This window comes from Acomys minous, assembly GCF_964271855.1.
Source record: "Acomys minous genome assembly, chromosome: 16".
Taxonomy (NCBI): domain Eukaryota; kingdom Metazoa; phylum Chordata; class Mammalia; order Rodentia; family Muridae; genus Acomys; species Acomys minous.
In genome coordinates, this window is record NC_140498.1 from 80,470,352 (window position 1) to 80,495,529 (window position 25,178).

Here is a 25,178-nt window from a genome sequence, read left to right on the forward strand (position 1 = left end):
GTGGATGCTCTTTATGCGTGCTATTAAGTGATAGACCTATCTATATTTATGGCAAGATTTCATTGTTAGAGAGGGAAGGAAGGAGAGAAGAAAGAAGAGAGAGAGAGTGTGTGTCAGGAAGGAGGGAAATAGGGCCATATGATTCAGGGTATGCCTTCCGCCACACTGCGATGGGTGGGGCTGAGGGAGTGCACCCCTACCTCAACCCATGCTTGCTCTGTTGTCCTGTCTCTTTCCCAGGTAGGAAGGTCCCTATGGCAAAGAACAGGGTCTGGGAGGGCGGGGCACTGAAGAATTAGTATATGAGATACCTGAGATTAACTGGCCCTCAGCTCCCTCCTCTCCTGCCTGAAGCCTAGTGTCCCCACCTTTTTGGCCACTCATTCTCTTAGCAGGGCACTTGGCCCCTGCAGGCGGAGCTTACCCACTAAGGTGCCAGAGGTATGGCAGCACCCCCGCACCTGAGCTTCTATGGGACTGGAGGCTAGGCTGTGGGCATGGGCTATGGGGGAGGGGTGGGCGCTGAGCCCCTGGCTCAGTACTCATCAGGATGGGTAGCAGGTGTCATGGATTTTTGACCTCACAGGGAACAAAGACGTTCAGTTGCTTGACGAGCCTCAGTGGTGATAAAAAATCTGCCTGCTTTTCCACATCATAGTTTCTCAGCCAGAGGCAACAGGTAGCTGACTTTTGAAAGCCAACCCTCCCCCCCCACACCCCTTTTTTTTAGTCAACGCCTGGGACTTGGTATTAAGTAGAGGTCTCATTAAAAGCCACTGTGCATGGGGACTGTCACGACCCTACTGCCTGTCACGAAAAGTTGGCCAGCATACCGAGAAACAATATCTTGTCAGGATATTATTCTTATCTTCCTCCCCAGGGCTGGGGAGGGGCAGGGCGCTGTTCCCATCTATTCGTTACAACTCGCAAGCCACGCCACATCCCCAGACCGGGTCCCTCTGAGACAGATAAGGAGTCTGCAGAATTACGAAGAATGTCTAATAAGGGTGACAGGATATGACTACTCTGCAGATGGCTCCCTGGGAGCCCGGGGTCATATTGAGTGAGCATGTATCTGATCTGAGGAGCTAGCTCCACCCATTCGGTCATCTTCTCTCTTTTGTCCAGCATCCAATTTCCCTTGATCCCTTTGTCCCTTCATCATGGTCTTTATTCTGGACACATGGATGCTTCCTCATCCATGGGGACAGAGGAAGAGAAACTGGATAAAATCAAATGCCAAGTCTCTGATTTCTTAGAAACGACAACAACAAAAAGGCATTCATTAAGGAGGGTGGTGGATGGAAAGAGCCTGTGAATTCTTTCCTGAGCTCACGGGCCACTTGGTCCTCTCTGGATGGGAGAGTCCGAGCCCTGCCCTTGCTGATCACTGCCTCCTGAGCCAGTTCATAGAGGGAGGGAAGGTGCTCAGGGAGCCCCAGCCTTTGGCATCTCAGGACGGAGGTAGGTGGAAAAATATATGAGAAAACACATAATACCCCCTGTGATGTCCTACACCTCAAAGGGAATAAAAACCACCTCAGGCTTTCTCAGTGGTCCTCAGGCCTTTCACATCACCTAACTGTCACACTGTATGAGTGTGCTTCCAACAAAACCACACTCTCAGGCCCAGCAATGGGACAAAAGGTCCACACTGAAGAGTATCAAGATGTGTCTACTTGTTGGCTGGACCATGAGACGAACATCGGGATTCCAGGGCAGGTCATCTTGTATCGGGTGCTCTGTGATCACTGGGTCAACTCCAGGGTTGGAGAGCTAGGTTGGCACGGAGAGCAGGTAAGATGCTGTCCCCCATGCAGCCCTTGCCACAGTGCCTCTGTGAGCTAGAGATGGCCAGTTCTTGCTGTTGCACACTCCCACCCTTGTATCGCCTGCCGAGTGACTTATGACCATGGCAGTCAGCCCTCCTGGGGCCTGGGGTATGGATACCCTCCTTTTCTACAGCTACGACCAAGGAGTCTGAGGTTGCAAATGGACTAGAGGTCCTGCGATGCGAACCTGATGCCATGATGACCCCTTCAGGGCCTTTCTGTGACCTTAGAATACCAATTTTGTGGGTGAGAACTTTCAGAGTCTCAGGCAGCCCGTGCCCTCACCCCACCACAATTTATTGCATGAGGAAAGGTTTGGCCATATGGGGCCTTGTGGTATGGAGTCACAGCTTTCAACCCTAGGTCTGTGTCTGAAATTGGAGGCACAGAGGAGCCAGCTGGCATGCGCTGCGTGGCATATTCTTTGCTGGTTTCTGCACTTGCGGTGGAAGTCTAGGTTTTGTTGTTTTATGTGGAGAGTGGGGCACAGGCCAGTACTACATGTGGACTCAGGATAGCATGGGACCTGCTATTGTTTGTGTTACTGGAGATGGAAGCCAGGGCCTTGAACATGCTAGGCAGGTGCCCTGCTGCTGAGAAGAGCGCCTGGAGCTTTGGCACCACTCTTAGATTTTCCTAGACGTGCCCCCCAGGATGTGGAGATGTGCTTGTCAACATCTCAGCCCTGATGAGCATCAATTCAGGGCTTCTGTCTGAAGCCCTGCAGCTCTAATAGTTTACAAGAGTCTCATTTAAACTAATTTCAATAACAGCAATAAAAAAAATGAGTCTGCTTAGCTCTGTCCCACGCTAATCTTCCTGGCACAGGATGGCTCCTGGGCCAAGTGTCTTATGCCTATGGCCCACATCCCTTCTGTGTGCATGTTTGTCTTGAATCTATCACTGAAGCTGTGGACTGTCCCTCCCTCCTGGACAACTGACCCTGCAAACAATAGCAGCCCCCTTCCATTCTGGGGAGCACTGTGGGAGCCATAACTCTTCCTCCATGCTTCTCCACCTGCCGGCATCCTGTCTCCAGGAAGGTCACACCCTTCACCCTACCCCCATGTTGGCAGCCCCAAAAATGAGCCTCGCTTGAGCTACTGCTGAGATTTTTTTGTTGTTGTTGTTTTGAGATTCCGGAGCTGCCAATATGGAGTGTTAAATTTAACAATCTATTCCAATCGCCCAAATGGCCCAGCTTGGAAGTGGCCTATGAAAATGAACTCTTGATCGGCATCCAGAGGCAGAGATGGAGTCACTCCTGCCAAGTTGGCCCGGCCTCCCCGGCCTGCCTGAGTGCTTTGTTGATTGAATCCTGACAGTTGAAAACTGTCTTTGACTCCATGACAGAGATATTTATAAAAATCTCTCTGTTCCCTGGCTGTTTCTCCCCACCCCCCTGCCCTCCGTTTTGTTATTTCTTCTGTCATTGTTGCTGTTTTGTTTTGAAAGGAACCCATTTCAAGTGTCAATGCATGAGCTGAATTCAATAACCGTGTGATTAGCGGGCCGGGTTCTAGCGGCTCGCCTGGCTCTTATACCCTCTTTGGGAATCTGTGAGAATGAGACGGGTGGTGAATGGGCTTTGTGGAAATCTTGGGCTTATTTTCCATTGAGCCCGTGCCATGGGGCTGAGTTCTTGCCTCGGCCCTGCCCACACACCATCTCACAGTGGAAGAGATGAGGTAATGTTCACTTCTCACCCGCCACTCTCCGGAAATGGAAACCCCGGTGTGAGAGCCCAGCGGGCCACATGGCTTCTTAATTAGACCAGGTGATGAGGCAGGAGACTGGAGTGCCGGGAAGCAAACCTATTCACAAGCTGAAGAATGGGGCGCTGCGGGTGTGGCTCAGTTGGCACAGCACTTGCCTAGCACACATGAAGCCCCTGGGTCAACCCTCAGTATGACGTATGCTTGCTGTGACAGCATGTGCCTGTCACCCTAACACAGAGGAGATAGAAGCAGGAAGATTGCAAGTTCATCTTGGCCTACGTGGTGAGTTCGAGGCCAGCTTGGGCTGCATGAAATCTTGTCCCAAACAAAAATCTAAATGAAACTGAAGAATGCTTAGAGCCACTGATGAGCCCAGCTTGGTCGCACACCCAGCTTGGTAAGCCAGGAGCCATCCCATGATGTAACCTCAGACTGCTCCTGAGCCTCAGGATATGTCCCTTGGGTGGGGAGCACCCTATTCTAACCAGTGGGTGATGGTATTTATCCTGTTTTCTCCGAACAGAAAACCAAATAGGAAAGTTTGCCTGCCTATACTGCTACTGTGTGGCTTTCGGTGTAGTTAGGTCCAGGTCCTTAGCCAACTGAATCCCAAACGCCACCATAATTTGTTTTCCTCTGCCTTCTTCTGGGGCAGCTTCATCTTTGGTTTTCATATGAAGCCCCATGGCTGCTCCAGCCTTTCCCCTCATGGTGTTAAGATGGCTGCAGTTGCTCCAACTTCTCCTCTCAAGTCCAAAAGGACAGGCCCCTCCCATTCTCCCAGCATCCTCCAGCAGGGGCTCCTGGCTGATCATCAACTAAACTAATTGGAGAAAGTCTGGGATTTTATTTAATCTCTTCAGCAACAGACATCCAGGCACTGTTCTCAGGTGAAAAGGCCGTCAAGACAATATGACACGGACTGTCACTATGCTGGGGCCTGAGGAGGAGTGGGGGCAGGAAACTGAAGGGAAGATAAACCTGTTTCTGTTTTGATCCCAAGTGTGGGATGGAGAAGAGGGCAGGATGTTTACCACTTAGATGTGAGAGAAGAGGGTGTTTGTCCACATAGAAGTCGAACTACTTCGTGGGGGAGCTTAGTGAAAAACATCCTTGGACAGACTGAGAGGATATATGTACCCAAAACAGGAGAGGAGGCTTTTGGTTGGGACCTGGGTTTTGGCTGCTCATCCCTGCACATCAAGAGGCTCCTTAAAGAGAAATACTCCAGGGAAAGCTTCAAGGCTTTGGACTCCAGCTGAGGCTTGAGGTTCCAGCTGCTGCTCCTGGTTCCAGCAGCAACTTTGGTGGAATTGCTGGTCTGCTGAAATCCTGCTGACCACGCTGATATCCTTAAGGTTTCATTGTAGTGTATTTTAATATCCTTTTCTGATTTGTTTGGGTGAGTCGTCGGGTTGTTAAGGAGGTAGGCTTGCTTAATAAATTCATAATAAAATGTAATTGATAAGAAAATTGAGCCTACAGGAAACAAGGAGATTGCATTTTAATTTTTTTTGTGTGTGTGTGTGAACTGCCCTTTGCCAGACAGGGGCTCTCGTTTGAAATTTCCTCAGCAAAACTTGTGGCACGTCTTCTGTGTGGTGCGGCCCTAGCTTTGGGGGAAGGGGCGGGCTCCAGCCGCAGCATGGAGGTATGGGATCCCGTTCACCACAGCACCTCCTTCAGGTCCTGGAACTTATGCAGGATACTGCCACGTTTCCCAGGCAGGAAGATGGATGAGAAGGACTTAGCATGGAGATCTCACTACTCTGACTTAAACCCAGAGTCCCTTCCCAGTCACAGGGTCAGAGCTGCCATCCCTCATGCCTCCCTGCCATTCTTAGGAGTCCATACTTTGTCTGCCTGGCTTCCCAAAGATCATCAGGCACCACCGAATCCTTGCCACCTGGTGCCGCTCAGGGGAAGGCATGCAGAATTTTACCCGCGTACTGGCCAAATCGGGACCCTCGGGTACACCCTGGTCTTGCAGATTCCGACCCGAGTCCCTCTTCCCCTGCCTAAATGCTCTCTTTTTTTTCTCCACCACGAACAGGCTCAGGTTGAAGCTAAGAAAGAGCATGAAGGTGCCGTGCAGCTGTTAGAGGTGAGCACAGGTGGGTGGGTGAGGCTGGGAGGACCGCACGGTTGCCGGAAAATAAATGGTACCCACTACGTGTCAGAAACTCCGTGTGGCCACAGCACACACCCTCACTCACATTGTCCTCACAGGCATGCTTTCTCATAGGCACCGCTGCCATTTCAATCCTTACCACTGAGCAAACAGCACAGAGAAGTGAATAATTTTTTTTCCCCAACCACATAGCCTGGGCGAGAGCTGATTTCGTTGGGACAGGAGGAGGGTTTCTTCTAGAATCAATGTTGGGTTGTTCCTGGGGGCTCCATCATCTGACATTACTGAAGCTTTGTGCTCCTTCTGGGGGACAATTACAGGGTCAGAGAAAGGGGGGTCTAGCACAGCAGTTCTCAAGCTTCCTAGTGCTGTGACCCTTTAATAACAATTCTTCATGTTGTGGTGACCCCACCATCCGTAAAATTTTTTTTGTTGCAACTCCATAACTGTAATTTTGCTACTGTTACAAATCAATAATACAGGATATCTGATATGTGACCCTCAAAAGGGGGTCACAACCCATGTGCTGAGAGCCACTGGTCTAGGAGCCCAAAGTGGTTAGTGCCAAAACAGCCACTTCTAGGATCATTGCCCCTGTGGAAAGTGGCCATGTCAGCCCCATGCAGACCCTCCTCGGTGGTCCTGAGAGTCTGGAAGCAGAGTAGCCACCAGGTGCCATTATCTGGGGTGGCACAGTGGGGTTGTCCACTCCTGGTCTGTGGCTTTGGTCCTATATTGGCCTTCTTAGAGAATGGTAGATAGGTGGGGGGGGGGGGGATGCTGAGCACTCCTCGTCCTCAGGGGCCTTTGCTATTCACTCCTCATGAGTAGTGAACACTTAGCCAGAGGTCACACCATGAGTGGGGTGGTGGTATATTGGGCTGACTGTGTGAGCTTTCCAGGTAATTGCAAGATGAGCCCTTCCCAAAGGGAGCAGCTGCTGCTGAACACAGAGTGTGTGCACCTCCTTTCTCACCCTCCAGAACCTATTTCTTCCATAGGAAAGGTTCTGTGGTCATTGTATTAACATTTTGATATTTAGAAAGTTCCCATTAGTTAGATCAGAAGGGGTGTGTGTGTGTGTGTGTGTGTGTGTGTGTGTGTGTGTGTGTTGGATGACAGAAAAATACACATCTTGGCAGACTGGAACAGGCCACCTCCAGAGACACACCTATCTTCCAGGGGGAACAGTTTAGTCTGGCCTCCCCTGCCTGTCAATGAGTCCCTTTCTTTAGCTACCCTGAAGCTTACAGACTTGGTCACCCTGTGTCATTTCATCTCCTCCTGAGTTGTCACTGCACCTGTTGACAGCCCTGCTGGTAGCCTGTGCTTTGAGCTTATGCTAACAACATACCTTTGTTCAGGAGCTGGGGCAGGCCGCCGTTGGGCCATGGGCTATGCTGGGCACTGTCCACTTCATTTACACCATCTTTCTGTAATTGTCTTGTCTGGCTCTCCACCCAGAACACCCTGGACTGCATGCAGGTATTCGGTGTGGCTTTCCCATTTGCGCATGTGCTCTGTGGTACTTTCCTTCCGTGAGCAGCTCTGAGCCCTGGGTCTGCTCATCCTCCTACTCTCCTCCTTCTACACAGCAGCACCTTGAGGGTCTGAAACCACACAGGTGCCTGGTATGGGTGCGGACCAGGGCTCCTCAGCCTGGTGCCAGTCGAGGAGTGGGCATAGGAACACAAAAACCCTTTCTTGGAGTGCTGAGCTGGCCCTGTGTGCACATCTTCCTGTTTCCGGCCGATGCTGTAAATTCAGATGACCATGGGCAAAAGGCTGGGGGCCGATGCTCCATGAGGACCTGGCTCACAGTTGGGAGGGCCTGGTAGTATGCCTAGAATTTCATTACGGGTCATCAGAATTTACCCTGGCCCCTGTATGCTTACCCTCCTATCCTGTCCATCCAGAGCCAATGGCAAGCTCCTTCCACAGGGGACAGGGCACTCTGCTCGCTCTTTCCAACTTCCCCCAGAGTGGCTCCTGGTTCAGACCAGGGTCTGATAACTGAAGTCAGAAAGTGGTAGCTAGACAAAGGCCTCTCAAGGGCGTCATCTAGACTGGCCATCATGGCATTTCTGAGAGCTTGTCACAAGTATCGACCCCTAGGCAGGAAAGGCTGAGGTGGAGCTCTGCCCTTATGCAGCCCTGTAGGGTCCCATGTGGATGGGGGCTGAGCCACATGGAGGAAGTGGCATCAGGCTAGCTGATGGGAAAGAGGGACGTGTGAAATCTGGACCAATGCCCATTCAGACATCATAACTGAAAACACCTGCCCCCTGTCATCCTGGACCCTTAACCTAGCACTGTGGAGAGGCAGGGAGACTTGAGTCCACCACACTAGTTACTAGGACATCTTCTAAGGCTGGGTATCTTTGGAGCATGTTTGAACACCCTAGGAAAAGCAGCCTACATCCGTCCCCATGGCACCAGCAGCCTGCATCCCTGTGGCACCAGCAGCCTGCATCCCCGTGGCACCAGCAGCCTGCATCTTTGTGGCATCAGCAGCACTAGAGGAGGCTGAGTTGGGGCACGTGCTGCACATGCATGCCCTCTGCACCCCCGTCAGCCCTGTAAACATTTGCAGAACTGATTCCCAGAGGGCGCACAGGCAGAACGTGGGGCAGGGGGGTTGTTGTAGAGGACACCTGAGAGAATGCCAGTTTCAGGAGTTGATCAGAAACGTGGGGACCGTTCCCACAGTTCACTCTCAGGTAAGGTAAGGACCCCCGCGAGCACGAGGCAGAGTCCCCAGCACACAGACAGCTGTGTTCCTCTCCACACAGCAAGTGAGGTAGGGTCAGCTGTCTTTCTGAGTTGCAAGGGAGCGCTACAGAACGCTGGCCCTTAGCCTGCATGCTCATTTCTTCCTGGTGGAAAGGATGGGTGTGCCTGGTGACATCACCTCTCTGGCACTGAGGAAAGTTGCAGCCAGGAAGATGTATGGCAGTGTTTGTGGGCAATGCTGGGATGAAAAGAAGGGGCCTGGGCCTTGAGGAGGGGGCCTGTTCCACAGAGGTCCGTTACTATGGCAACAAGGATAGACGTATGGGGCTCCATGTGCTTGTAGGCAATCTCTCCATGTCCCATTGTCTTTAACTGGAGGAGTACTCTTTACCTTCAAAGCTACCTTAGCTTGGACCCTAGCCCAGCATGCAGCCCCACACCTCTGAGAGAAATGCCTGCGGAGGCGGCAGGGAAGCCGGCAGTCACGTCTTCGGATATTTGCCTCTGGCTTTTAAATGCTCCGCCTGCGTTTGCAAGCTGCCGCACTTACTCCAATTATAGAACACTTTGCCATCTGCCACAGCCATGGTCGTGGTCACAGCGCAGGCCCCTCCTTCTCCGCCTGCAGGTGGTGGCGCTCTGAGAGGCTTGGGCCGGACCTGCCGCTGAAGAGAGCGGGTGGGCGTGTCCTTGAGGATGAGTGGACACACCCAGGCAAGGTTCCCACCGTGCAATGGAGAGGAACGCCACAGAGCTCCAGATAAACGGAGATAAACACCACAGTATCAAAGCAGTAGCCAGGAGCCAAAGAAGGTGCTGCTGCTCCTTTTAGAGTGTGTCCTGGAAGTGGGTGACTTACAAGCTATCAAGAGTATCTAACCAGCAAGTGGCCCAGACACACAGCAGCTGCAGCTAGAGAAAGCTGGGGCTAAACGCACAGAGGCTCCTGAGGAAGGACAGACAGAGACACCTGGGGACTTGAGGCTTCTGTGGGCCCCTCCTCTTTACTGCTGGAAGTTGCTGCGAGTTAGCATCCTGTCCCTCAAAGCTGTTTTCTCTGATGTCGGAGACACCAGCCAGGGCCTTGGGAAGAAAGATGGTGGTGATAGGGCAGATTTTCTGTATGGACCCTCTTCCCTGACCTAGAAAACCAGGCTCTTCCAGGACCTTTCAGTTCAGTGTGGATCACACCTACCCTGCCCGCAAAGCCAGGTCCACTGTAGCGCCCCCTTGTGGTTATATTTTATAAAGCAAACAGTTGGCTGACACAAGTCCAAGAGGGAACTTTGGCCTGCCTGCCTCAGTTGGTTCTATCAAGAAGCCCTAGGCCTGTTGAACATACCTATTTCCCTCATCAGCTCCCCACACGCTTATGGAAGGGAAAGCTGCAAGCCAAGCACACCCCCAGGCAGCTGGATCTTCTGAGAAATATCTAGGTACAAGAATATTTAAAAATCCTATCCTTGGCCGCGGTCTCTAGGAGAGCAAGTTTTTATTAACCTGTGCCTTATTTGTTCATGTAGGGAACAGTGCTCAGATATGTGAACCAACTCCATGTTCAAATAATATAATTATTTTATATTTGTGTATGGGTGTCTTGCCTGTATACATGTGCACCATGGGCATGCAGTGCCCACAGAGGCCAGAAGAGGGCGCTGCACTGACTGGAACTCAATTTACAAACAGTTGTGAGTTTCCATGCAGGTACTGGGAAACTGAACCTGGGTGCTCTGGAAGAAAGATCAGCCAGTGCTTTTAACCACTGGGCCATTTTTTTTCCTCAGCCCCATGTTCAAATAATTCCAATTTTACTAACCAATGCTATAGTTTCCCATTCCTCACACTTAGGAAAAAGTATGGCTATAACCCTGGCACAGAAGCCAGTCCCCTAGACTCTGGAGTGGCAGGCAGGCCAGACCCGATGGTCTGAGCAGTCCATGCTCCTTGGATGCGGAACCCAAGTTGGTGCTTACTGACCACCCCTAGCTTTGGTGTAGCGAATCAGTCATTTATGTAGGCAGTCACAGCTTCTGTCGCCTCTGCACGACACCCGTATCAACCTTTTTATTCAGTAATAATTTTGGAGTCACGCAAGAACTTTAAAAAGCAGCAGGGACGATTGTACAAGCCCTACCCTCCCCTGGTTCCTTAGCAACAACATTTTACACCTGTCAGAAGGGAGCAAGTCCAGGACCTGAGGCTGGAGCGGTGCCCGTCAGTCTGTCTGTCCAGCTTCATCTGTCCTTGGACCTGGCCACCCATTTGGTTCTCATTTCATTGCATAGTTTTCTAGAGACTGGTTGCCGCTATGGACTTGCATAATACACACACACACACATATATATATGAGCTTCTGCCACCTGAGGACACCTGTTCATGTTGCCTCTGAATAGGCACGCCTTTCCCCAACCTGACAAGCTCTGACCTGTTCTGTACTCCATAGCATTGACATCTTGTGGCGTGGACCAACAGTCCTCCTGCCTCTCCTTAGCTAGGGCTGGTTTTGTGTGTGTGTGATGCTTCTCAGAGCGTGGGATGATTCAATTGCTGTCTCCCGAGCATCCTCACACCCAGGACCACCCTCACTGGCCTCTGCAGGTCCTCGTGGCCCAGTTTGGTAACTCAGATGGATCTGACAGCTTCCCCTTGCGGGGACATTTGATGCCGGTCTCTCCGGTGACCCTACGCATCATGTAGGATACTTGGATGCCTTAAGGCTGAGTGGAGCTGCTGAGACCCCAGGGTCCTGATGTCACCATCTCACACATGGCTTCTGTTCTTGGAGTCACACTTGTCCTCGCTCCTGGATCCCCGTCCCCCCCGCCCCCACCCCCGCCGCCTGCTCTCCACGCCTACAGGTGCCACAGAGCCCAGAGGCTTGGTTCCTCAGAGATGACTGATATCTTAGCCAACCTCATTCAGCTTTTAAAAAGAGAAACCCTGCTTGTTTTTTTTTTTTAATGAATTGAAGAAATTAATTACAGGCTTGGGATCCATTGTGGTTATTTTTAGAAACCCGTGATCTCAGACATAAATAGTGTTCTGTTCTGGATGAAAGGGCCGAGAGACTTAATGCTTATGGCATGGGGAAGAGGGAGAGGAGGTAGAATAGGAGGGGGGAGGAAGAAAAGGAAGAGGAGGAGGAGGGAGAAGAGGGGGAGGACAAAGAGGGGGACGAGAAGGCGGTACAGTACAAGAAAGAAGAGGTGAAGGGCAATGGAGGAAGAAGAGAAAGGAGGAGGAGGAAGGAAAGAATGTGAAGCTGTGTGAGAGAGGATACAGAATAGGAGGAGGAATGAAAAGATGGAGGGGAAGCAGAGGAGGTGGAAGAAGAGGATGGGGGCTGTCCACTCCTGAGCCCTGATGAAGCCAGGTAGCAGACTGACTGACAGCCATTTTTTTTTCCCTAACATTCCCACATGCCTGCCATACAGCAAGGCTCCTATGCCAGTGTCAAGCTCTTGGGAAGCAGCAGAAAGCATGCAGATTAAACTCTCTGATGTCCTAGGAGAGAGCCACACAGCACTCAGGAGCAACCTACCATGCCTGCCCTGCCCAAGGAGGGAGCTTGCTGGCTGCCTCTTCCATGTGGTTTTCCTGAAGGGTTCTTGTCTTTCCCTAAGTGCCATGGTGGTGCCGGCCAGTGACAGTGGCGCTTCTAACCCAAGACCAAGTATTAATTCCCTGGTGTCGCTGCAAGCTGTGTTCGTCAGGGGGCCTTCGGGCCCATGGGATGGGCACCCATTGAGATGGTGTCGCATGATGGCTTGGCAGCCGGGCTGTTCCCCAGTCAGAGCTGTTTCAGCCTCACGCTCCAAATATCAAACAGGCGTGCCAACCACAAAATGCCCAGGCTGCACGCAGAGCCTGGAACAATCCACGTTTGGCTCAGAGCTGAGCGATGGCAAGATTTCTTGGCACCTGTGGTTTCCCCATGGTGGCCAACAGCCAGGCTGCCTGTGAGGCTGGCCTACCAGACACTGCTGTTCTGTGGAGGTGGAAGCAGCCCCTGCCATACACAGGCACACAGCATGTGCACCCATACACACTCTTAAAAGGCCCACATGCCCGGTGCACATCTGCACCAGTGGTGCACATCTGCACCAATGACTACCCCTCGCTGACCGCTGCCCTGCTTCTGTTGTGCAGTCCAAGGTCCGAGAGCTGGAAGAGAAATGCCGTGTGCAGAGCGAGCAGTTTAACCTGTTGTCCCGGGACCTGGAGAAGTTCCGGCAACACACTGGGAGTATTGACCTGCTGGGCGGCAGCTCAGTGGCCTTGCTGGATGTCCCCTTGGCCCCTGGCAAGCCTTTCCCACAGTACATGAATGGATTAGCCACCTCCATCCACAAAGGTAGGTGACAGATGTTTGAAACAGTCGGGAGAGGGTGCCTGTGGTTGAGAGTGTGAGGACCTAACACAGCAGGATCGAGGACAACGCAGGATGCTCATGTCCTTATTCATTCATAGAGTAGCTTGGATGCTCCCATCCTCTCTGTGTTTGGGGGAGCATGTTTGTGTCGAGTACAGATGCACATGCATGTGTGAGTGCGTGCATGTGGAGGCCAGAGGTCAAACTCTGGTCGTGGTCCTCAGGAACCATCCACTTGGCTTTTGTGAGATAGTTACATCATTGGTCTAGGGGTTGCCGATCAGCCTAGGATGGCTGGCAAGTGAACTCCAGCGATCTGCTTGTTTCCATGGCTCCAGCGCTGGGATTATGGGGTGTGCTGACATGTCTAGCTTCTTGCATGGGTGCTGGGGACGGGACTCAGTTGTTCATGCTGGTTTGGCAAACACTATCCATTAAGCTATTGCCCAGCCCCTGCCTCCAGACTAAAGGCTCATACTTGTAATCCAGCGTTTGGGAAACGGTTGCCAGAGAGTTGCAGCTACTCCCAGAACTGCCTTGGCTGTAACGCAAGACCTTGTCTTAAAATCAAAATGCCAAGTTGCTGACTTTAGGTTAATTAGGAGAGCCGAACGCCAGACTTCTTTTTGTAACTGTATTAAGATAATTTCCAGTCTCTCCTGGTTCTTATCAAAATGGAGAAGTGCTTCTTGTGTTTTGTTGTTGTTGTTGTTGTTATTAAAACTAAGCAGTGCTCATTACTCATTACTCTGTGACATCATCAATGGAGGTCTTTCCTCCAACTCCTCAGTTTTTACATCTTTCCTTCTAGCTCTTACATTGCAGGGACTGACAGACAATATCAGTGGATGTTGCTATGAGAAATGAGAATGAGGAAATAGGGACGCCCATACCCCTCTGTTTGTTCACAGAGCACAGTGCACCCAGGATGTGTCTGGGTGCTAAGGCTGTGGTGTCTGTTAGATGACAGAGTCCCATGAGGCCTTGCTCAGATGCAAGAGATCAGATAGGTTTCAAGATGGTCTCTGGCCCAGACAGGTGCTTGCAGATGGATGGTGAAGTGGAAAGAAACCGGGGCCATTCTAGATGGAACGGTTGGGCTCGGTGCCCACTGGGGAACATAGTCAAAACTGTGAAAGGCACACACGCCAGCTTCTGTCCCCCTTCTCCAGAGAATTTGCAGCTTCCTGTGCTACATGCAGATCGTGCCCTCAGCACGGCAAAATCCTAGGAGGCCATCTGAGGCAGAGCTGAAGGTTTCCTGTGGGGGCTAATTACAAGGGCCCCTCCACCTGGCGTGTGTTCAGTTCTGACTCAGAAGGAATGCAAGTGTTTGGCACCAGCCACAGGTGTGTGCTGCTCTTCTTGGGCATGATGTGGCTGGTGCCCTTATTCATTCATTTATTTATTTATTTATTTATTTATTTATTTTTATACATATTATATCCCTATTGTTACCCCCTCGCCCGCATGGCTGGTGCCCTCTTGAACTTTCAGCTGCTACAATTATCTACAGGAGACCCGCACAAGATTGGGTCCATCATTAACTTCCTGTCATGAAGAGGCCCTGCCCCTCTTTGAGGGTTTATAGACAATTCATGGCTGCTGTGGGAGGGGCTTATGAGGCACTCCACCCCACCCAATATGGAAGAGACACTTTCTTCCGTGGCATAGCTGTTTGTAAGTTCCCCCTGCCCTTCTTTTTTTCTTTTTAAAAACACTTATTTATTTATTTTTTATTTATTTATTATGTATACAGTATCCTGCCTGCATGTACACCTGCACACCAGAAGAGGACACCAGATCTCATTATATGTAACCATGTGGTTGCTGGGAATTGAACTCAGGACCTCTGGAAGAGCAGTCAGCGCTCTTAACCTTTGAGCCATCTCTGTAGCCCCGCCCCTAGCCCTTCTACTTAGTGCTATTTAAACTTGTTGGTTCACCAATCTAGACAGTCCCAGAGCATATGCTTCCTGACTGTGTTTGGGAATAATATAGTGTGATTAACTATAGATGCAGCATCTCATACCAGGACCTGACCCTGTTTACCCCGAGGCCCAGGACTTCCCTGCTAAGGCTTCTATGCCTTCCTACTCCCTTGCCCAGCTGGCCACCACGTTCTCCTCTGCTTCTAGGACTCTGACGTCATCTGAGTCCCACATGTGACTGGGCCAGTTTGGCGTGCATCCTCTGGTGCCTGGATTATTTTCTTTTGAATAAGGTACTCCAGGTTCTCCCATGCTGGTGGAAGTGACAAGATTTTCATCTTTGGTAAAGGCATTTGCTGGATCCCTAACTTCATTGGTTCTAGTCACTTTTTCTATTTCTGCTTTGGCCCTGGAGTCTCCTGTCGTTCAGTGAGGAGATGTTCAGGAAGAGGCTGGATGCCCCCAGGCAAGGGACATACTGACCCGAAGGCTTGGAAGGGCACCAGAGAAGGTCACTCCATCCTTCATGTTTGGATCCTGATGGAAGAGTGTGGCTTCAGAGTTCAGATAAGGCCATCCTGGGCCAGTGTGCTCTGTCTCTTCTCTGCAGCTGGGCCTGGCCTCAGAAACACCCTCGGCGGATAGAGTGCAGGGACCTGCTTTGGTACTGAGAAGCCTCCTGTCAAATAATTTCTGGCCAGAAACTTAAACAAGTCAGGACTAGGACTTGAAGAGGGGGAAGAGCTACAGTGTAGCTTCAGGTACAGCTCAGGCGCCCTTGATGACGTCATAAATGTCTAGATTCTGCCTCTCCATATTATAAGTACCCAGCTCTGTGGGCACACTCTGTTCTTTCCTGTCCTTTCCTGTTCCTGGTGTCAGGCTGGGGAGGGGAGTCACTGGGACTCACAGCTTCTTGATTTCAAGCCAACATAAGTGAAAGAGCCTGTGCTCAGGACACACTGACCCTCTCCGATCGGACCTTCTTGTGTCTCATATCACGTGTCACCATCAAGCCCTTGATACAGCTAGCCTCTATGTTGCCCATGATGATCCAGACCAGGGCTGCACTGGGACCAACCGGATGGACTTAGGGTGAATGTGGCTCCCCCATGAACACCAGAGAGAGGAAAGTGCAGGAAAGACAAATGGCTGGTGCCATCCATGCCACTGATCTGATGGCCTGTCTCCTTCCTTCGTCCACTCCCGTGTTCCCGGCCAGGGCACGAGGGCCCCACTGGACACTACTCTGTGATTGGTGACTATATCCCGCTGTCTGGGGACAAGCTGGGGCCTCCGTATGTGAAGCCCTCTTTCCTGTTGCGATCCAGCAGCCCAAGATGCAGATTTGAGTCCGAGGTGAGTCCCACCTAGCCGGGTCCAGGCTGCAGGAGGATGACTATGGCCCTGCCCCTACCATCCTTTCCTGCTTGCCTCCTTTCCCCCCACTCACCTGAGTTCTCCTTTGTTCCCATTAATTTTCTGCACCCATCCTTAGTGAATCGTTAAGTGCTAGGAAGTGGGACCTACTATGTACAGGCAGAGGAGACCCTGGGGTTCCATGGGGTATGGAGACACAGCACCTCATTAGCATCTTGACAGCCAGGTCCTGCCTGGTGAGGGTTCTGAGGCCAGCAGAACAGGGTGTGTGGACTGGTGATTGGACGGGGGTGAGGGGTGGGGGAGTGGCTGTGAAGATGGGAGGGTTTGCCATTGGTGTCACCATATGGCTGAGACACCAGGAGCTTGGTTAGCTGGCTTTAGCTGGGAGATTTGGGGGTGGGGGTGGGGGTGTAGGTATGGCTTTGGTCCCTTGAACAGCACTAGTCTCTGTGTATGGCATACAAGGTAATGCTGGAGGGCTCCCAGGAAGGAGTGGCATGGCTTGATTGGCACCATGAAGGACCACTCTGCCTTCCACACAGAAAGGGCATTACAGAGAAAATGAGAAGGGAGCTTGCCTTCCCCAGGACACTATTACTCAGTTTCCCTCTTATCCCTCTGAGCAAAGGCCACGTGCCCCTGGGATTATTGCAGTAGGGAACTCTGGGAGAAGTGTCCTTAAGTTCTGCAGTCCCCAAGACATCAGGAGAGAAGTGTGAACTGAGGGGACTCCTAGTGTGTGAGTCTCCTTGGCTTCCTGAATGAAAGCCACCAGAGAGGGCAATTATGGTCCCCCATAGCAAGAGCACTCTGGAAGAAGAGGCCATGGCCACCTCTGTCTTCCACAAAGCGACTTGGCATGGCACTCAGATGTCTTGGGCTACAGTACAGGGGGAGGGCACCCAAGTGTCTGCTGATGTTTAGTCTAGATTCCCAGCAAAGGTCTGTGGGGGGCGGTTCCCATTTCATGAGAGTTTCACAGATTGGGCCACTTTCCCGATGGGGCCCAGTGAGGCTGCAGGCAGACTTCCTGGATGTCGCTGTAGAAGGTGCCATTTCCCCGTCACGGTGGTGGTGGTGGTGGTGGTGGGGAGCATGCAGCCTTTAGTATCACTAAGTGAAAAAACGCAATCACTGCCTCACAGATGGACAATGACCGGAACTCCAACAACTCCAAGCAGAGCAGCTCGGGGAAGGTGCACCTGTGTGTCGCCCGCTACAGGTAGGGATGTGGCACCCCACCTCCACACCGAGTGCTGGGGCTGAAGAAGCCGGTGAGAGGCGGGGAGTGCACAGCATCACCCCCACCCCCCACCCCCCGCCCCCAACACACACACCAAGCTGCTGTGATTCAGTGTCTTAAGCTGAGTGAGGAGCTTGCTCCCTCACAGCTCCTGAGGTCAGCAGATGAGCTAAGGTGCCCCACAGCCATGGCCTCAGGAAGACTCTAGGTGACGCAGGTCACAAAAGGTGACATACAGAACAACCCCAGGTGAGACTGTGCCCAGAACCTCTGTCGACACCTCCCATTCCCCGCCTTCTATAATCTAGCAGAAATCCAGGCATCATAATTTAGAAGTACTCCATAGGGAATGCAGCTGATTGTTGTTTTTAATTTATCAATAGGGGCCTAGCAATTGTTTATTGTCAGGCCTATAATTATTATTACTTCAGTATTATCAGTATGCCTGGCTAGCAATCCATCAAGACACAGACACCTGTTATATTTAAAAATAGCCTTAGTTAACCTGGGACAGGGCAGACATTAATCCTCTGAACTACTTCCAATATTGGGGCAGGTATAAGATGGCCAATCCCATGCCATCTGCTTCTAGTAACTTCTATCAAGCTACCTCCCATCCATAATCCAAAATACTTGCTAATGTTCGTCATCTGGGCCAATTCTTCCATCCATGCCGGCCATGTGCTTTTCTTCCACCTCTCCCATGTCAGCCTTCCTTTTCTCCCTTCTCTTCTCCTCCTCCTCCTCCTCCTTCTCCTCTTCTTCCTCCTCCTCCTCCTCCTTCTTCCCAGGATTCCTCTCTGTCTCCCTAAGCCCTGGCACCTTAGCCACACCTGTCTCATCTACCCTGCCCAGGTGGGATGGCTTTTTATTAATCAGCATCAAAATACATCAAACCAACCCCCAACAGTTGATCAAACAAATGCAGTTTCTAGGTATTTTTTCTTTGTGAAAATGCGCAAAGATACGTCATAAGGGCATTTGCTGAGGCACTGAATACACTAGCCAGGAGTAGAAAGCAGTGTCGACATGTGACATTAGAAAATGTCAATAAAGTTGGTGACCTCAGCAGTGGAATACTATACCTAAACTAAAAAGACAATGGCAGACTTCATGAGGTATTAATATAGTATGCTGCAATGTAAGGCAAAAACAAAAAAAATAATGTTAAGTACCATGTATAATGTTGTTCTACGTCAGTGAGTTAACACATATTTAAAGGCAGCAGAATTGGGCCAGAGAGATGGCTCAGTAGTCAAGAGCAATTGATAACCCTTCCAGAGGACCCAGGTTCGAGTCCAAGCACCCACATCAGGTGGCTCACAGTTGTCTGTAACTCCCGGCTCAAGGGGATCCAGTGTCCTCTTCGGCAGATATTGCACACACGTGTGTGCATATACATACCCAGACACATACACCTAAAGGAATAAATCATAAAAAAATAAAAGCAACAACATTCACTTTCTTCAGACTAGCTCACTAATTTGGAAATGTCCAGTTCAGATGAAAGAGACACATAGGAACAAGATGTCTGGACAAGATGCTTTCAAACTCAGAGATCCCAGTGGCTTCAGAATCACCTTCCACCTGTTGGTTTGAGAGGAGGCATAGGCTCTGACTGGCATGAGCCGAGGCACCGTTTGGCGCGAGGAGCCACGTGCCGGCAGACCCTGGCCAGGGCTACTAATGTGCAAAAACGCTTCTTCCTGCAGTTACAACCCCTTCGATGGACCCAACGAGAACCCGGAAGCTGAGCTGCCTCTCACGGCTGGAAAGTACCTCTACGTCTATGGGGACATGGACGAGGATGGGTTCTACGAAGGTCTGTGGATTTGCTGCGCTTGGTGGGCACGGCTTGGTCCATGCAGAAGACTGGCTTGCCAGGACCCTGGGAGATGTGCCGGGTTCTCACATGTTCTGGCCGCTTGCTCTCTGTTCTGTCTCTCCTTGTCTTAATGGCAATAGATGGCTGGTACTTAGGAGCCTTGAGTGTTCGTCTTGGCAGAGCTGCTGGGCAGCCGGGTGCTGACTCTCACGCTGATGGATGCTCTTCGGTCACCTCTCATTATCCACAGAGAACAGTTCGGTTCGACACTCAACCTCAAGGATGCTTGAGCCCCCTTTAAGATCATGCAGTGTTTGCACATAGCCTGGGTGCCTTCTCCCGTGCACTGGGCCTCCTCCCCAGATGGCTTCTAACACACACCATGAAAATACCCTGCCAGCAGCAGTTGGACTAGATTCTGTACATGTTCTATACAGGCAAACTTTTATTTTTGAAAATATGTTTTCTGTCTTCGGAGGGCAGGGGACTGGTGGATACTAAGGGCCACTGTGTTCCTCTGAAGTGCCCATCTGTGTCCTCCCTAGTGAAGCCACCACGTGACCTCACTGAGTGTGACTTTACCATCCACAGGGACCTCAAGACTTCTGTATGCTTAGGGGTCCAGCCTCATCTCCTGATGCTCTGCTTCCATTCCAGAGAGTAATGGTTTCCAACCCATGGGTGGCAACCACATTGGGGGTCACATATCAGCTTATCCTGCATATCAGATATTTATACTGTGATTCATAACAGTAGCAAAGTTACAGTTATGAGGTAGCAATGAAAATAATTTTATAGTTGGGAGTCACCACAGCATGAAGAATTGTATTAAAAGGTCTCAGCATTAGGAAGGTTAAGAACAGCTGCCCTAGAGTTTACAGAAAGAAACTGAGTGTTGTCCAGCCAGAAGGCTTCTGGTTTGTTGGTTTTTAGACTTATAACGGTGCTACTGCCATGCTTCCCACAGTCAGCTTTATGGTTTTATTTTTATTTTATGTGTATGAGCGTTTTGCATTTAAGTCCGCATACCACATGTGTGCCATGCCTATGGAGGCCTGAAGGGGGCATCAGATCCCCTGAAACGAGACTTGCAAGTGGTTGTGAGTCATGGTGTGGGTGGCAGGAATTGAACCCAGGTCCCCTGAAAGAGTACCCTATGCTCTTAAGCATTGAGTCATCTCTCCAGACCCTACTTTCTGATTCCAGATGGGAATGGTCCATCCCCTGGCCTTCTGTTCTGTGGGAAAGCCTGGTCTCAACCTAGTCTCCTGAGATAGAGGGACCTTTGCTGAGTTAGTTTTCTCTTGCATGAGCTTGGACTGTTTCTCAGAGTCCCTGGGAGCTCTGGGACTCACTTCTGGTTGTCTACTTATGGGAGGTTGCGTTGCTCCTACAATATCATAAGCTGAAGCCGGAAGAGTGGGCAGCCATCTCCCTGGCCATCACTGTGGCTCTGGGTAAGCATTCCCACAGTAAGACTCACTGTAGAATCAACACAATGCCCAGCTTCACTGGCGGATGGCCTGGTTGAAGTCCTTGAAAATTACCCATCATGCTTTGTGCCCAAGTAAAGGCTCCAAGAGGCTCACTTAGCTTCCAAAAACTCAACCTTTTATGGTCCGTGTGACAGCATAACTTGCATCTGTTCTCATTCTTTTCCACTGCAGGATGGAGATAGTGATAATAGTCTTTACTATTCACTGAGTCTAGAAGGGGGATTGGATGCTAAGGAAGTGCTTGGAATGTAGCCTGGCACATTGCTCAGTAAATTTTAGATCCTGCCATCACCATCGACACCACCACCATGGATGGTCCCCATTCCCACACCCACCATCACCACCATCGTAATTACCCTCATCACCTCCATCTCTGGCACCACCCCCATCACAGTTTCCGCTAACATCACCTTACCACCATTATCACCAGTTATCATAATCGCCATCACCACTGTCATCATTATCATTTGTTACCTCATCATCATCATCTCCATCACCACCACTATCGTGACCATCATCACCAGCGCCAACATGACCATTTTCACCATCTCTACCGTCCTATCATTATTAGCACCATCACCTCCATCATTATTGTTGCCATTGTCACTTCCATGACTATCTTTGGTACAAAAGAAGGACTGCCTCAAGAGGTTAGGAACAGAATACGAATTCTAATTAAATGGCAGACTTGGCCTCTATAGGAAGGTCAGATAGAGAAGAATCCGAAAGTCATGGTGCCTCACCCCAGCCTCCTAAGGTCACCTGGGCTCTCTTGGGAAGTATCTTGTGATGAATGGGGAAGAAAGAATTTTGTCTTTGTACTGGACCACACAGATCTTCTGCACAGCTTCTTTTGGCAATTTCTGCCGCTAGCATCCTTTTGAGCCCCATTCAGAGACTAAAGCACCAACTAAAGACCAAGCATAGACTGGACCTAGGCTTCCTACACAGATGTAGCCGATGGGCAGCTCGGGCTCCATGTAGGTCCCCTAGTAAGGGGAGTGGGGTGGGGCCTGACTCTGACATGGACTCTATTGTCTGCTGTTTGATTACTTCCCCCTGGAGGAGCTGCCTCTACAAACCACAGGGAAACAGGATGCTCTCAGTCCTGATGTGACTTGATGTACTGGGGTGGGTAGGCAGGGGACTCCCCTTTTCTGAGGAGTAGGGGAGGGGGGATAGGGAGAAGAGGAAGGGAGGATGGGGCTGGGAGGAGAGGAGGGAGGGAGCTACAATTGGGATGTAAAGTGATAAATAGATACATTTTTAAAAGAAATTCAGAATAAAAAAAGTGCACGCTGCATGTGCGCGCACGCACGTGTACACACACACACACACACACACACACACACACAGAGAGAGAGAGAGAGAGAGAGAGAGAGAGAGAGAGAGAGAGAGAGAGAGAATATTTAGGTTGCTCTACAGAAGCCACCTGTATAGTATTTACTGATGCCACACAACTTAAAGATGACTCAGATACCCAATCCAGTGTTTCTATTTCCAGTCCGGTGGACTCTAGGAACACAGGTGCTCTGGTGACTTAGTCAGTAGGGAGTCACCTTCACATCCCTACTCACATGATCATGTGATCAAAAACATGCCAAATCCATGGCTTTGGGAGATGAAGAAATGCTATCGTTTGCCCTAGCGTTTATTGAGCACCAACTGTGTGCCAGAGCTATCCCATTGCCGGGTGTTCAGCCAGCATGGCTTTCTGATCCTTACTGAAGAGCTGCCTGGTTACTGGAGTGTGCTTGCTGTGCACACGCAGATTCTCATAGGGCTGATGGAGGAAATTGAACTTGGAGATGCATGGGGTTATTGCAGACAAGAGGGTACGGGGGGTGTTGGGGAAGGGGACAGGTATGTGGACGCCTGTGATGCCTTGCTATGGGCCAGTGCTGTGGGGCCCACAGTGCTGGAGGGTGGTGTGTCACATCTGTCCTTGTATCCAACAGGAGAGCTTCTGGATGGGCAGAGGGGCTTGGTGCCCTCCAACTTTGTGGATTTTATCCAGGACAATGAGTCGCGGTTGGCTGGTACTCTGGGGAGTGAACAGGACCAGAACCTTCTCAACCACTCCGGCATCAGCCTGGAGCGTGACAGCATCCTCCACCTTCACTCCCCAACTCATGTGGACTCGGGCATCACCGACAACGGTGGGGGGACTCTGGACATGAACATTGACGACATCGGAGAAGACATTGTGCCTTACCCAAGGAAAATCACCCTTATCAAACAGCTTGCCAAAAGTGTCATCGTGGGCTGGGAGCCCCCTGCTGTGCCACCTGGCTGGGGCACCGTGAGTAGTTATAACGTGCTGGTGGACAAGGAGACACGCATGAGCCTCGCCCTGGGTAGGAGAACTAAGGCGCTAATCGAGAAGCTCAACACAGCTGCCTGCACCTACCGCATCTCCGTGCAGTGCGTCACGAGCCGGGGCAACTCGGACGAGCTACAGTGCACGCTGCTGGTGGGTAAGGATGTAGTAGTGGCGCCATCCCAGCTGCGCGTGGACAACATCACGCAGATCTCTGCCCAGCTCTCGTGGCTGCCTACCAACAGTAACTACAGCCATGTCATCTTCCTCAACGAGGAGGAGCTGGACGTCGTGAAGGCAGCCAGGTACAAGTATCAATTCTTCAACCTCAGGCCTAATATGGCCTACAAGGTGAAGGTCTTGGCTCAGCCGCACCAGATGCCCTGGCAGCTGCCTCTGGAACAGAGGGAGAAGAAGGAAGCCTGTGTGGAGTTCTCCACACTGCCTGCAGGTGAGCCATGTCCTCACGGGGGTCTATGAGGGAAGATGCCAGGGTTCACCCTACATGGGTAGGGAAAGGCAAGAGGAGGTGACCACAGGCGTCATCTGTGTTATGCTTGAAAAACCCTCAAATCCCCTGGGATGTTCAGAGCATGGGTGCCTGTTCATGGGTTTAGCCTTGGCTGTTGGAGAGCGTTTGGGGCCGTGCCCTTAGCACTTGGTCCTATCAGGGGCTGTCCTTAATAGACAGGAGGGGGATGAGGCCACCTCTGGGACTGCAAAGCCACACCCGACACCTCATAGCTCCTCCAACAACACACAAAGGGAATTATGAGTTGAAGAGCCCCCGGTTCTAGGGCTGTCCCTTCTTTCTTGGTGTTCATTATAAATAACCAACTCAACCCATGGATGGCACAAAAGATTAACTAGTCTCCTGAAACTGCCACAGGGCAAAGTTCTCTCTCTTCTGCCTCTTGGCTATAGCTGGAAGAAAGTGTGTTCCCCTTCACCCTGTCCAGTACTCTTGGGGACAGGGCACATCAGGCTTCTGGAGGTCCCCTGGATAGACAGGACCCAGTACTCTTACATCAGTGAGCTGCTGCTTTAGTCTCCTGGAATGTTTGTGATGCTGGTGTGTGTGTGTGTGTGTGTGTGTGTGTGTGTGTGTGTGTGTGTGTGTATACACACATACATACATATACACTTAAGAGTGTTTGTATGTCTAAAAGAAGAATAAAAGAAAAAATGGTGTTCTGTCAACTCAGTGTGACTGTCCTCAGGGAGAAGTTGAGAAAGGAAATCCAAGTGTGTCATGAAAACTTGGTCACACCCATGTACAGGTTCCTGGCCAAAGGAAGGTGTAAAGAAGTGCTCATTGGCCCTGTCACCATGAGACTGTTTTTGCAGCCTGCCTAGGAGGGATGCTTTGGAAGCAAGGGTGACGTTGGTCCCAGAGAAAGGGGGTGTTTGATGAGAGAAGAGGGGGAGAGTTCCTGTCAGTGTCTCCCACAGTAACCATAAGGAGTCCTTTACTTGCAGTAGGGTTCTGATGTAAGAAAGCATTGTCACTAGTTCATGATTTCTGCTGACCACCTCGTTGCTGGCTTCTTGCTGTAATGAATGAAAACCATGGAAGTGTCTATTGTTGACCGTTGGTCACAGGCACTGTGGAACTATACATTCTAGTTAGCTTTAACTGTCAACTTGACACAGCCATAGTTATGTTGGAGGAGAGCCTTGAGGAATTGATTAGACCAGATTGGCTGATGGGCATGTCTGTGGGAGACTGCCTTGCTTGTTAGTTGGTGTGAGAGGGTTCAGCCCACTGTTGGTGGCCCCATTCCCTAGGCATGTAGTCCTAGGCTGTATATATAAGAAGGCTAGCTGTATGAGCCAAACAGCAAGCCAGTAATCAGTGGTCGGCCATGGCTTCTGCATCAAGTTCCTGCCATGACTTCCCTCAGTGATGAGATGTGACCTAGAAGTATAAGTCAAATAATCCCATTCCTCGCCCAAATTGTTTTTGTCAGTGTTTTATCACAACCACGGAAAGGAAAATAGAACATTGCTCTTCATCAGGATTTGACACTTTCTTTCTATCCCCAGTGTGCCCAGAGTTTTTATCAAGATTGAATTAACTTTTCATTAAGTGTCATCTCTCCGTCTATCAAGTCACGATTATTCTTTATTCAGTTAATGTGATTATCTACTTTTGACTATTAAATAACGTCATGCTTCTAGGGTTGAACTTAGC

At 50.7% G+C, this 25,178-nt stretch overlaps 1 protein-coding gene across 14 annotated transcripts in view; it reads left to right on the forward strand.

Annotated features, from left to right (window-relative positions):
- Positions 1-25,178, forward strand: part of RIMBP2 (RIMS binding protein 2) — a 189,971-nt gene that overhangs the window by 129,867 nt on the left and 34,926 nt on the right. For 13 of the 14 annotated variants that reach the window (XM_084762949.1, XM_084762954.1, XM_084762951.1 and 10 more), the window contains exons 6-11: positions 5,604-5,654; positions 12,564-12,768; positions 15,940-16,076; positions 17,246-17,322; positions 19,056-19,165; positions 22,623-23,435. In XM_084762949.1, the coding sequence (XP_084619075.1) occupies positions 5,604-5,654; positions 12,564-12,768; positions 15,940-16,076; positions 17,246-17,322; positions 19,056-19,165; positions 22,623-23,435 (1,393 nt within the window). Of the gene's footprint in view, positions 1-5,603; positions 5,655-9,048; positions 9,851-12,563; positions 12,769-15,939; positions 16,077-17,245; positions 17,323-19,055; positions 19,166-22,622; positions 23,436-25,178 lie in introns of those variants that run through there. The other variant, XM_084762944.1, reaches the window with a different exon arrangement.